General features: G+C 36.7%; 1 protein-coding gene across 1 annotated transcript in view; it reads left to right on the forward strand.

The window, feature by feature from the left end:
* The window catches only part of Mdfic (MyoD family inhibitor domain containing), an 86,667-nt gene that overhangs the window by 1,223 nt on the left and 71,056 nt on the right, over positions 1–14,388 (forward strand). Inside the window, exon 3 of the mRNA XM_048785917.1 lies at positions 1–25. This exon is cut by the window's left edge and continues 36 nt beyond it. Within this exon, the coding sequence (XP_048641874.1) occupies positions 1–25 (25 nt within the window). The remainder of the gene's footprint in view (positions 26–14,388) is intronic.

Here is a 14,388-nt window from a genome sequence, read left to right on the forward strand (position 1 = left end):
GGCCGGCTGGGCTCCCCCGCCCAGGGTGAGTGCGCGCTCGCAACTTGTGAGCTTCTTTTTCATTGTTGCGTTTTAAAGTTGGGTCCCCGGTGTACTGATGGGGAGGGTGGTTTGGTGCTCTGAGGACCCATTCCCATCTTGTAGTTGTGAACTTTTGCACAGTTCGCGTTACTCAAGCGAGTTCGCCCAGGATTCTTGCCCTAGATCAACAACCGGATAGGAGGGCGGGATGGGCTGGTCCCTCCACTCCCCCTTCCTTTGGTTGCGGAGAAACAGGATGACAGGATTGCTTCTTCCTTAAGCATGTGCATTTCTGGGCCTAAGACTCAGAGGTATGGGCTGGGAAGTATTTCTCTAGGTGTCCTCAGTCCTGGTGCCCTCAGATTCAGGATGGCCTCCAGCTCCCCAACGAACATGTGTGCGCTCTCCTTTTCATCTGTTCCTTGTGGGTACTCTGCAGTCCGGTTGATAATCCAGGTTTCTGTGACCAATTACTTTGGAATGACTCCTGCGTATGTTTTCAATAATTGTTTTGCTTTGAAATAAACAAGTATTTTAAAAGAAACGTTTTCCAAGAATGAGTTAGATCCTTTGTGTTCTTCCAAAGAGAAAATACTACTGTTTCTTGGGAACTTCCATAACAAGCTTTTAACAAAGTTAGACAACATCTTTCTTCTCTTGGAGGTAATATCCTTAATGTTTTCATTGGGTCTTACATTTTTTCATACATTTTTCTTTAAGGACCATTTTAATGTAAAGGATTCTGAGACTGATAAACACGAAATAATTTTCCAGGACTCTAAAATATACCAAACAGTCTTGACTTTAAGCATATCTGATAGCTACCCCCTACCCCCATAATAATGTAATGAGTTTCTTGGTTTTTTTGCTTTTTCTTTTTTTAAACTACCAAAAGATGGAAAAGAAGTTAATGTTCAAGCCACACTAGATAAAAGCAGGAAACATCCATGGTTAAATTAAAATGTTCTGGCATCCAGGGCTGTTAAATTGAATTACATTTATCATTTGCTTTGAAAGAGTGACTCATTTTTTTTCTAAACAGAAAAAATAAAAATGATTAGCTGCAGAAAAGCAGAGAACTCGAATGATAAACATATGTTTTCCCAGAAGCAACCCATGTTCTACACATTTTATTGTCAACACAATCATTTTCCTGTCATTAGGCATGCCCTCAGTAGTCATATCTACTCATTGATGGGCTGTTTATGCTCCCACTTGAGCTGTTAATCACTATTGTTAAACAATGCTTATGTCAAAAATCAACATCAAACACCCAAGGAAAACAATTTGATTTGGAAATAGTTAATATGTGTGATATTCAACTTTATTAGTATGCATTTTTAAAATCAGCTGGAAGAATCTGCAATAGTACTTAGTGCACCTGTGTTATGCAAAGCTGCCTGGTGTCATGTGATCTGACTTTAAGAAGCAGGGCATCTAAAAGGGCCTGAAGTAGAACCTTTGCTGTATGTAACACACAGGCTCTCAGACTGGAAACTAGTAATGTATATATCAGAAAATTACCTTAGCTTCAAGAGGAACATTGTCATACACTGCTTTTTTTTTTTTCTTTTAATTCATTTAATTCTGAAAACTTTAAAGAATAGAGATCTATTTAATTATAGATGTAAGGTTGATTTTTTTTTTAAAGAAAATCTTCAGTATCTACTAAACTATTGTATTTTGAACAGGTAGGTTTTTGTAACGTGTATTTAAAAAACTTTATTTTGGAGTGAGTAGGTAAGTGAGAAAAATGTTTTAAGAAAGTTAACAGAAAATGACATTTAATGAAGAAGGAAGTGAACTAAATCTTCCCATGAAAAATTAAGCAAATTTGCAAGTATGAACTTAAACATAGATGTTTTTTACATATCTAGTATTTTTGCAAAGAGATATCCATACTGTATCCCAAGGCATAACACCTTAAAATTGGAAGTAATTTAGAGATCCACAAGTCTGTACTCCCCAACAAATAAAGCATTCCATTCTATATCCTTTCAGGTGGTGCTGAGAATCCTACAGTATAGTTCCTTCTACTTTTTAGATTTAGGAATTAGAAAAGGTGTCCTTATTGAGAGCACAGTTCTGCTTCTTAAAATATTCTGCATTTTTGTTGTGATTCTGAGGGATTTACTATTACTTTAAAAACATTAGAGAGCATGGAAATCTCTCCTGTGTATTTCAAAGATTGTTATAGAGCAAGGACATGAGCTCACATGCTCCAGGCTGTAAGAAGGAACCAGGACAGGTGTCAGACAATAGGAAACAATGGGATTTCAGAGAACTGGAGAGCTCATGGGCCAGGCGGCCACACTCTTTAGCTTTAACCAATCATTGCCATGTGAGTTAATAACTTCTGATATTTCAGGAGATACTGGAAGTTGGATTTTTATGTGTTATTTCTCCATTTCTAAAACTTGCAAGTTTTAGAAATTACTAAGTCTAATTTTTGTGCAGTTCAAACAAAACTACACCTGCAGGGTATGTGACCTGTCAGGAGTGATTTGTTACCTATATTACTGAAATTAGAAAGTAAACAGGTAAACAGGACATATAAAATGATTTTCCTATTTGTGACTAAGTTTTCTTTTGGTTTGTTTGTTTTATTTTGTTTTGTACCAGGGGTTGAACCCAGACGTGCATAACCACTGAACCACATACCCAGCCCTTTTATATTTTGAGACAAGTTCTCACTGAGTTGCTTAGGGCTTCTCTAAGAATCTGAGGCTGGTTTTGAACTTGTGATCCTCATGTCTCAGCCTGCAGAGCTGCTGGGATTATAGGTGTTTGCCTTATGACTAACTTTTAAAATATTGGGCTGTCTTCTTATGTGAAGATTCAGTACAAATTCCTTGAGAGGTGAAGAACAATTTGGACCACATTGGATTCTGAGACAGAATGAGTCTTACATATGGTTCCTCCAATTGTCATTTTTGTTTTCTTTTTTAAGAAGCACTTTAAACGTCATTGTGTTATCAAACAACATTGAAAATCTAAGTGTTTGAGCTTTGGTGCAGTAGTTACTAGAATTTGTATAATTGAAAGAGACTTGTAATTAATTGCTTCATTCATGCATTTGTGACTTGTAAACTAGAGGGATCTTGAGAAAGAATTTAGTAGAAGGTGTTCATTTTTTAGGTGAAGGAAAGGGCACCCAAAGTATTTAAGTGACTTGACCAAGGTCCCATACACAGAAGTAAGAGATTAGGTAGACGCACACACTGTAAAATATGTCATTGTGATGAATGTGGTTGAAATAGAGAATCAATACAACTTTTTCATCTGGGGTAGATGCATCAGAGTTAATAGGCTTTGGATATTGTGAATCACTTGAGCCTGTTTCTGTCCCCACCCCCACCACATTGCATTTGCCAAGATGTAGACTGTTGGACTCTTGAGTGCTGGAATATACTTTAATGTGATAATGTGTGATTTAATGCACTCTTCTCTCTTGGGAGAGTCCTCTGAGACTATTAGGCGGACTTTTCATAGCAGGATGCAAAATGCCAGTGAAGTTAATTAAAAATAATCTAAAATAGAAGCTAGGGAGAGAATCTTCAAGTTGAAATTACATAAGAAGAGCTTTGACTTAGAAGCTTAGCTGAGTTGTCAGGAGTTTATAGTGGCTAATCAGATTCCCTTTTTGGGAAGCCTGTTTATTTCAATTTATATAAAGTATGCTTATGCACATCAGTATTCTTATACTTTTGTCATATTGTTTTATCCTTTTAAGGATGACATTTCCCAAAACGTGTTATCTTTGGACAGTTTCTATCCCTGGTCCTCAGCTGGGGATGATTTTGCCCTCCAGGAGACATTTGCCTCTCTCTGGAGACACCTCTGGTGGTCCTGATGCAGTGGAGTGTGTGTTCCTATTAAGAAGGGACCAGTAATGCTGCTCAGCATCCTCAGTGCACAGGTTAGGACAACCCCACACCCAAGAATGATCCGGCTCCAAATGTCATCAGTGAGCAGTGTTCAGCTGGAGAAATCCTAACCCTAACTCTCTCTCCCTCTCTTTCTCTGTTTACTGACATCTGTTACTTTACACTGGCTTTACAAAATCAGATTCTCAGGGTGTGGGACCAAAGAATCTGCATTCAAACAAGCTCCAGGAGTTCTCTAATTCTAGCTGAGAATTGTTAATTTGGAGGCACTTGTAAAAAGACATGTTGTATTGAGGGATTTTATGAACAGGATAATCTCCTTTTTATGTTAATTTTTGGAGGGGAAAGTCTTCAAAAAGCTCTAAAATAATTTCCTTTCAGCTTCCAAAATTTAAATCATATCACTCCAAGTAAACACTCTGCTGATTCTCTTCAAATTTTTATCACATATACCAGTTCATACACAAAGTACTTCAGAGAATTCATCCTGTAAAAACTGATTTGTTTTCAAAACAATATGTACTAAAATAAAATATATTTTGAACATGGTAAGAGAGGTACAAAGTAAAAGTTAAAAAGTATGAGATAGTAAGTAAATGGGATTTTAATACTTTCTTTCACGACTTCAGTAGATATTCTTGTCCCGCTATCCTACACTTTGGAGATCCCAGCATGTAATGGTCCTGAATATCCACATGAGTTGTGTTCATTTGCAATTTAGACTTTTGGAACCTGGATTATGTTTTTTCATAGAAACAGTGATTAATTATATTTAGCTCCATAATAAATCTCAAAAGATTGTTGGAATTATATTTTATTAAATTTTTATGTCTATAATGGTAAATCCCAGAGAAATTAGTATTGCAACTCTGACAGCCACGTATAAATAACCAAGAACAAAATTAAAGTGAATAGAAGCTGGTTTAAAACACTTTCTGAATATGAATGATTATGAAAGGATGGGCTTAATTAGAAAAATAGAAGGTGACTTGTCTGGATTTGGAAGAGGATTCAGGAGCATTTTCAAGCACCTTACAACTTTTTTGTTTGTAAAGGAACTAATGTTCATTTTATAATTTTAGTTCTAGAAGTGCAAGGCTTATCAGAATGGCAAATTCATTTTCTATTCCTGAAGAAAAATAATCACATGAAGAAGAGAAGAATGTAACTTGGGAAAAACTAATAAGAGGAAGGAGGGAGGTGGGAAGGGAGATAGGAAGGAAGGGATTAAATTTAAGAGAACATTTGGAGAGGTTGAGCTGTTTGAAGTGATGACTGTGCAGAAATGTTCTAAGGGATAACATGGTGAGACCTGAGCTTGTGGCTGGCGTGTGTAGAAACAGGTACTATAATAGAGGCACAAAGAAAGTGTGAGGATAGAACTTTGGAGAGAGAAAGCACCATTAGAGGGGGATTTGGAAAAGCCTCAAGAAGAAGTTTTAATTCTAACTAGGCTGGTTGTAGGCCTCAGTGTTGTGGAGATGGATGGTAGAAAGCAAGACATGGAATGTTGGGTACTGCACCAAGAACATTTTATGGTCCATATGGAGGAACAGAGAATGAGTGCAAAGATAGGGGAAAGTCAGTTTCAGGAAACTTGGTTCTCCTGCTGAGGAAATGGTATTTTTTATGTATAAAGGAACATTTTTCTTGTCGGCAGTGGTGAGCCATTGAAGGTTCTTGAGAAGGGGGAAGTATCAGACCTGATACGTGTTTTTAGGAAAATAAATCTGGTGACACTTGGAGAAAGGGGCAAGGGTAGAAATGGCAATCTTCGAGGAGTCCATTTCAGTGGGCTGCCAAAAAAGTAGTGGACCTAGGGCAGCCTCTGTCAAAGAGGAACAGAGGAAATAGATTTAGGAACAACAACAGAAGCAGAATAGAGCTCTAGCTAGTGTCAAATGCCTTCTTGGACATCAATTTTTACTTGATCATCTTTGAATCTCCTGAGATTCACATTGCTCACATTTTGATGAACTGAATTCATATGATTGGGTAAAATATTTAATATGGGAGATGGGGGAAAGCTAGAAACTTAAGGTAATACATAGGTTTGCTTTGTAGCCTGAGTAGAAACATCAGGAGCTGTTGAGTCCTTTTTTTTTTTTAATTTTAATTTTTATTTTTTGGTTTTGGGGATTGAATCCAGGGGTACTCAACCACTGAACCACATCTCCAACCCTTTTTTGTATTTTATTTAGAGACAGGGTCTTGCTGAGTTGCTTAGGGCCTCACTAAGTTGCTGAGGCTGGCTTTGAACTTTCAGTCCTTTTCCCTCAGCTTCCCAAGCTTCTGGGATTATAGGTATGCACCACTGCACCCCACTTGAGTCTTTTGACTAGGCTGATTCCAGGGAACTTGTCCTTAATCATGAGGGCCAATAGGCAGCTGGAAATGAGAATTTGTAACTAGGACAGTGGTGAGGGTTAGACTCTGAGGCCAAGAATTTACCATCACGTTGCTGATGAGTGGGCACAAGAGCGAGGGAAAGGACTGAAGACTGAAGTTTAGGAATGGCTGTGCTCTAGGGAGGAATAGTGAAAATAACAACAACAACAACCAAACTACAAAAAGAGTTCCTAATGATTCCTCACAGAAGTGTTGGACATTTGGTGGTTATGGAATATAATAAAAGTTGTCGTTAAAGAGAAACAGATGTAAGGAAGGCCTCTGTTGAGTGGATGGAGTGAACACTCTCCCTCCACATGAATGGGAAGAAAGCCAAGGGATCTAGAAGTAGGCCAAAGGTGACAGGGAGAGGGATGGAAGGATGTTATTGTGGGTTTTTGTAACTGAAAGAGTAAAATTCTTGAGGGAATTCTTTACCAGTTTTTGGAAAGAGAGCAATGTATCCTTTTGAGATGGTGCTGGGAGAGAGTGATTGGTGATAATCCAGAAGAAATCTGATCTAAAAAAGAGAAGGAGACTACTGAAGGCCTGTATCTTCTCAGTGAAGTAGATGGTAACATTTGCTGAAAGCAAGGGAGGTTAGGATGAATGGAGAGATTGGAGATATGTGGAGAAGATTTGGAAGAGTGAAGAATTCAAGAGGGAGTCACTTGGGGGCAAACAGAGCTGCTTAGTAACACTTGGGGCTTACCTAAGAATGAATGGCATGAATTCCAGTGGATATGGGTTATCATGGTTGATTGCCTTTCTCAGAAACAGCACATGGGAGCTTGGGAACAGAAGCAGAGAGAATGGATTTTGAAATTAGCACAGGGTTGGATGTTGGCAGTGTGGAAACAATGTGAGGACAAGGGACAGATATCATGCATGTGTGGGAAGACTTTGTTTGTACTAACTGACCTTGTTTTCCAGGCAGGGTAGAGGAGCCAGAGAGCCCAGGGATGCAAATGGCAAGCTAAAATTTATGGTCAGGGAAGATTATGCTTGTTTACTTAGTTTGGTCAGTCTATGGACAAAAATTTAATATATATGATCCAGTGACCTTTACAGGGCTGCTAGGGAAGGCATGGAATTTTTGGGTGTGTAAGGGCTTTTCCTGTTTCTTTGAACCCTATTTCCTGGTTCTTGTTGAGGTGATTTCATGGAAAGAAAGCCGAATAACAGAATGCAGTTATTTTACTAGTATTATATTTTTATAGTCATAAAAGATTGGGGGAAAATAAGGAAACATAAATTGACCCAATCTAATGTTATGCCGTTTGCAAATGGAAGATTACTTAGAACAATAACAAACAACAGAGGAAGATTCAATCAAATTGTTTTTCTGAGATAATGTAAGTATTCCCCTGTGATAAAGGCAGAAGATAAATCAACTGATTTCTGTTTCTACTTCTAAAAGACTTTATTCAGTTTTTATTAAGAGCACACTGATTCTGGACTGTCTAGATTCTAGATTTTGGAGAGTGTAATGTTGGTGATTCATTGGAGCAAATCAAAGATGGTGTAGCCTTTTTCTCTCAGTGCTGTATATGAGTCAGTGTTTCAGATGTCTCTCTCTCTTCTCCCTCTCTGTCTTGCCGGTAACACTTTCCTGAAGTTACTTAAACTCTTAATAACTTCTTTTCTCATTAGCATGCATGTCCTGAATGAGGAAAGCTTTTGAACCTTAAGTCTTTGAAACTGAGTTATGCGTTCCATTGTGTAGGCTCATTCTGATCACTTTGGGTTCCCTGAGTAGGAACTATGAAAGAGTGTAACATGAATTCAGTTTTGTTTGTGGTTTCTACTCCCAGTCTACTTCTGTTTTCAGATTCACACCCACATGATCTGAAGTAAGATGATTCATATACATGTGCCTTTCTGTCTGTTTTTTTAAAGGAGTCCAAGGAATAAAGTCTGAAATTGATGTTTATGGTAACACAAACGTTTTCCAGTTAAGACATTTGAAAGGGAAAACCCTGTCTACAAATATATTTTGTGTTTACTATGTACATCTACTATGTCCAGGGTCCTGTGAAGATTATGAATGTACAATACATTGTTGTGCACTGAAGGAATTTCTAAACTAGTTGAGAGAGGATGAAATATGAATGTCTAGCAAATTAAATTGCAATCCCTTATTTAAATATCAATTCAAGATTACAACAAGAACATATGACAAATTAGTTGATGACCAGTTGCCAACAAACTGCTGATATCATTCTGGAGCTAATACACTTAGAGGTTGGGAGAGAATCTCAGGATGTGAAGGAGTTAGTTTTTGCTGGGCTTGGAGCATCTAGTGAACTCAGCTGAAAAATACTCAGACAGTAGTTTTTTTTTTTAATTGTGCAGAGTTGAGCACTAAAAATAATGCAACATGTGGTTGAGTACGTGACAGGCACTCAAGGCTAAGTGGCAGAGTATGAAGGAACCAGCCCCCTCTCTTTCCTATCTTTTCTCAAATGCACACTCCTGCTCTTTTTTCATGATGGATGCCCTTCTGATCTCTGGGGTCTCTATGAACATAGACCTACTTTGTTCTTATTTCTTTCATCACCCAAGGAACATGCAGGATTTTGGAAGGGCTTTACTGTTTGTCTTTGAAATAGAAGGTGAAATTATCAAGCACAGGAGTTTACAATATAAAATATGTACTATGTGAGAATAACCATCAATGTGCAAATGAGTGTAATTCTTGATCTAAGGAGCAATATATTCAGTCTTTCTGATGTGAAAGTAATTCTGATTGGAGAGGAAAGAAATTGAGACATTGGCAGGGACATGGGGATAAAAGTACAGATTTGGGAGAAATTTGGAAGGTGTATGTAGCAGGATCTAGTACTTGATTAATGTTGCAACAGGAATTAAGGGGGAAATACAGTTAATGCTGATTCTGTAACTATCATGGACTGAGATGCAAGCCATAGTCGGAGGACCAGGCAGGGAGAAAAGCATAGTGACAAATTGTGGGGAGTGTTGAATTTCAGTGGCTAAAGATGGTACCTCCACATAAGGATATATCTATCCAGGATAGTGGATCTACATGTTCTCATGCTGGAGGAACTGAAATGTGGAGTTACTGAGATTGCAAAGACAGTATCACGAAAAGATAGCTTTCTAGTGGGCTTAAAGGAGAATCCAGAGAATGCTAGCAGAGTCAAAGCCAGGGAGGACAAGGTCGAGAAGATGTAAGGCCTGGCTTCTGAATTAAATGAGAAGCTTCTGGATTGGGCATATATGAGAATTAAGAAGGGACTTAAAACCAAATCCATATCTATCATTCTCAAGTCTAAGAAATCAATTTTAATACAATACTAGTTTACTCATTATTATCTTATTTATGCCTTTACCTCTTGGAAACCATCCTCTCCGACCTCTGTTATTTATTTACTTCAAGTTTAATCTCCATAGCTTTGAAATTCCTTTACGGATTAAAGCAGCCCCTTTGATTTGCTTTTGATTTTCACTGGCCATCATTCTTGTAATAAAACCAAATAAGGATGGTTTCTGCGCCTAACCAGAAAGCCCTAGAGAGAGAAAGTGTTCCTGATCAGATAACTCTTTGAGAGTTAACAGAAATGCTTTTTAAACAGCAGCACTTATAAGAATGACTCCATGAAAGACTAAAGATGGGTGTTTCCTCATGTTTAAAAGGGGAAGATGTAGAATGAGGCACATAGACTGCTAATTAAGGGAGCTGCAGAGACTTGGTGTCTGGAATTCAGCCACCAGTTATACAAACTCTATTGTGATAGCTTTCTAGATAAGATCAGGAAGATTCTCCTGCCTTTAAGAGTGAATAAAATGTAAAACATCTGAAAAACCATCCAACTGAGGTTGTTTAACACAAGGAAGGTAGAAGAACACAGCGCTGTCACATGAAGTGAGGGTGAGCCCTCGCTTTTTTGATTTGTTTACTTTGTTTCGTTTTTCCAAAGGCAAAATATGATGAATCAGTGAAAATGACAGGGAAGTGGATTTTAGCCAAATGTGAGGAAGGTCTCTGAATAATTAAAGTGGAGTAAGCTATTTCTTCTGAGGCTATTTCCCTACCCCTAACGTGAGTCTGCTGTTCTTTGGGCTGCTGGGTGCTAAATTCATGTCATCAGGTTATTCCAGGGACCACGGAGAGCATAACTCCAAATTCCAGAAGCCTATGAATGTTTGGCTCTAGCATGAGCATACTTATTGGCTGAGTAAACATAATTGAACCTGGATTTAAGGAGGTAGGAGTTTCTGTGTCTGTGGGTCAGTCATCCTGAAAATATATTCTTAGCATAAGGAACTTAGTTTCAACTTAAAAAGTACTGGCGATTAAGATGACTGAGATAATGTGTTCTGGTCCCCTGAATCATGTTATCTAACTTCCCTTACTTTTTCTTTCTTTCTTTCTTCTTTTTTAAGTGGAAGTTGCAGAATTTCTACTCCTCCCCTCACTTATATAGAGCCCTGATTTATTCTGATATATTTTTTACAATTGTAACATTTTGTACCTATTCTTGTACATTTATATTCTATTGTATGTTCTGTTTATTTTGTAATTGTTTTATACTTTCCTTATGTATATGCCTTCCTCTTCCTCAAATCCATAAACTGATGAAGTCAATGTCTCCTCCCCTCCACATTCTTTTGAATCACACCCTAAGCTTCTAAATTGATAAGAAGCCCTTTGAAGGAATACATTTTAAGTCTTGCTCAGAACTCTAACCACTTTTCAAAATACTGGTAGCAATGAATTCATTAAATTAAGTTGATTGAAGCATTTAACCATTCAACAAACATTTATAATATATCTGTAATTGCATAGTAACTTTTTTGTGTTTACAAAATTATGGAATGTTCTGGCCATGCTCAATCATTTGTTAAAAATGCTTTAGGCATTGAGATTTTGAGATTTTAATCCATTTTAGAACATTAGACAAAATAGGTTAGTTTTGCTTTGTTCCTTAAAGGTCATGGGACTCAAGGTTTTTTTTTTTTTTTTTTGGATCAGTAAAGAAGTAAAATTCCAAAGCCTACGGGCCTTCCTGAAAACTGCCTTATCTTTGGTTTTTTAAAGGTTACATTTGGGGAGCATTTTAGAATTTCCACATTTTTGAGCCTCTGGGAAAATCCAAACTCAGTTTTTTTACTTTTCTGAGAGATTGTAGTCTCAGATTACTTGAGATTCCATAAACTAGAATGCACATAGATTGTAATAATGCTGGTGTTTGGATGGAAGAGTAAAAATAAAATTGTTCAAAGCAAATTTGTTTATAGAGAAAGGAAGTATGGAAGTATAGAGCTTTGAACAGTAGCAATATATGTATTTTGCAGATTATAAATGATCTGTCATAGATTATTATCAAATATTTAATTGAAGAGTATGAGACCTAACAAGCAGAAATCCCCAAATTTATGCAGAAAGAGAGTTTCTTATATTCCTTTCTGTAAAATAGATTTATACTGATTAAGTTTTATGGGGCTTTGTAATGATTTCTGCCAACTATCCTCATTTATATACTCTTTTACTAAGTAAGCAAATAAAATATGGATAACAAGTAGAAAATGTATTTGATGATTGGTTTGTGAGCTTATACACACCTTTGCCTAGTTCAGTAGAATATTTGAGGTGGCTTATGAGAGTACATTTAAAGAAAAGATTAAAACAGAATAATGGAAAATGTGGGTATCCTAGGAGATCTAAGCTTGGGAAAAAAATCAGAAGGTAGAGATATAGATTAAATTTTGTTTATAAATTTGAGTTAAAAAGAAAGTAATATTTTTATATCTAGACTTACATTGTCTACCAGGAAAATAAAATAGCACACATTCTCAGAGAAAACAGAACATTTTTTGTGCAGTCGGCAAAGAGATCATTTGCAATGGTTTTTCATATAGGGATTACTAAATGTATACTTCCCTCAACAGCTTCCCTGTGATTTGTTTTTAGCAGGTTTTTAAAATATGCTGTATGTCATAATATTTAATGTAATAATAGTAGCCACTGTGAATGAGACCTTGCTCATTCTGCTTTCTAGGGTTAGGGTCATTTCTACGTCGACCTTACGAGGTAAATACTGTTGTAATTCCCATTTTAAAGTGAAAGATTAACTTGCCCAGAATTCATATCCTTAGTGGTGGCCCAAGCTCCTTGATTTCAGACCCTGTGCAGAGAAGGACTTAGGGGTAGCATTTCTGCCTCAGAGACTCTAATGAGAATTTATTTTATTCATCTGGAAGAATTCACATATTTGAGCTTTTAAATTGCAATATTGTCCCTATTTCTTGGAAAACTATGGCATGTTCAGAACTTACCTGTTTTAAAGTTCAATCAAACACTTACATGTAATAACTTTGACAAGTGCATTTTATCCTGAAGCAACATTCCTAGGTTCTTCCATTACTTTTATTTGTTAAAAGCGTTCAGCTATTGAGATAATGTATTTGCTTTACTATAAATTGATAAAAAAAAAAATCTGTCTTCAATAGTTGAGCAGTTGTCGTATAGAAAAGGTTAAATTTACCATTTGTGCCTACAAAAGACAGAACTAGTACCAGTTATAGATTAGCCAAAGGCAGATTTATGTGCAAAATAAAGAATAACTTACTCATGCACTGAACGGACCAAGAATAGAATGTGTTCCTTTGTGAGGTGCCATTCCTTAAAATGTTGGAGAAGGTCTGAGTGTTGTATTCAGGTTTTCTCTGCTGGGTGGGATACGAAATTAACTGAGCTACATATCCTTTCCATCTCTGTATTTTATCATCTTATTTCCAACCAGATATCTGACTGGGACTTACTCTGTTTTCTCATCAATAAAATTGAGCTAATGCTTTTATCCTCATTATATCATTAATGGTTCTGAAGATCAAATAAATCTATATATTCAAGTCCTTGGAAAACTTCTAAGACAGTACTGTAATTGTAAAAATTATTTCTTTTCTTTCAATGAAAGAATTTATGTGACAACTACATACCAACTGTGTGGCTCTTCTGTGGTATACACACACACACACACACACATATGTATGTTATATTACATAAATTATTTTGTATTATACATATTACAAACTATATATATTTATATTACATAAATTATTATCCAGTTTATTTAAGGCTCTTAAAGATTTTTCTTTCTTGTTAATCACCATTCAATTACTTGATTCCCCAATTGTTTAAGTGATACTACCAAAGTTTTAAATTTGGATAATGCCAGCTAGGTAAAATATTATAGAACTTTAAATTAAGTGAAAATTCTGTTTACTTGAATCTTTTCATTCTTCCTCAGCAAGAGTAATCAAGATTGGAGAGGACTGATACCATTCCTATTCTTCTTTAGAAAAATAGCAAAAAGTAGCTATTGATTTTGTAAGATAGAGAGTCATTTCTGACTAGGATATATTGTATTTAAATTGATCATTTAGAATCTTTATATTTTTCTTTTGACTTTTTTTTTTTTTTTTTTGCCTAATTCATGCTTGTCACTTTCTTTGAGAATTAACTCAAATCCGATGCCTTACAAAGGCTTTGCTATGATTTGCTCTCCTCCATTCTAAACACACTTCAGTGTGTATAGGAGATTTGGGCTCTATTGTTTAGCCTTGTGCAGAGTCTGACTCATAGAATTTGAGGGTCAGAAAGGCCTCTGCAACCATGCTGCTCAACCTTCATTTCCCGATGAAGAGGATGAAGGCAGCGAGGCCCAGTCAGTGTCTGCACAGCTGGTCAGTCTTTGAGCCAGAATTATGACCCTGGGAAGTTTCCATTAGCTTTTGTTTTGTAGCTGCTTGATTATTTCATGTATGAGTGTTTGGTCTCCCAAGCTGGAAGATGAGCTGTCAGGACCCAGCTTTTTTCCTCATCCAAACATCTTTCCCCATTTCTGTTTCCAGACTAGGCACACTGGAATGTCCACTTGTGAGGCTTTTGGAGGCAGGTTCCAGTGCTGCATGACAACCTTTGCTCAGTACCATTTTTAAAGTGTCTTCAATTTTTATCTTAATATGTAAAACATATTTCTTTTCATCCCATCTATTAGCAGAACTGATTAGTATTATAAATAATTCAGGTTTTGTATTCTCATGGTTGTCCTGACATGGAGACAGA

This window comes from Marmota marmota, unplaced genomic scaffold, assembly GCF_001458135.2.
Source record: "Marmota marmota marmota unplaced genomic scaffold, marMar, whole genome shotgun sequence".
Taxonomy (NCBI): domain Eukaryota; kingdom Metazoa; phylum Chordata; class Mammalia; order Rodentia; family Sciuridae; genus Marmota; species Marmota marmota.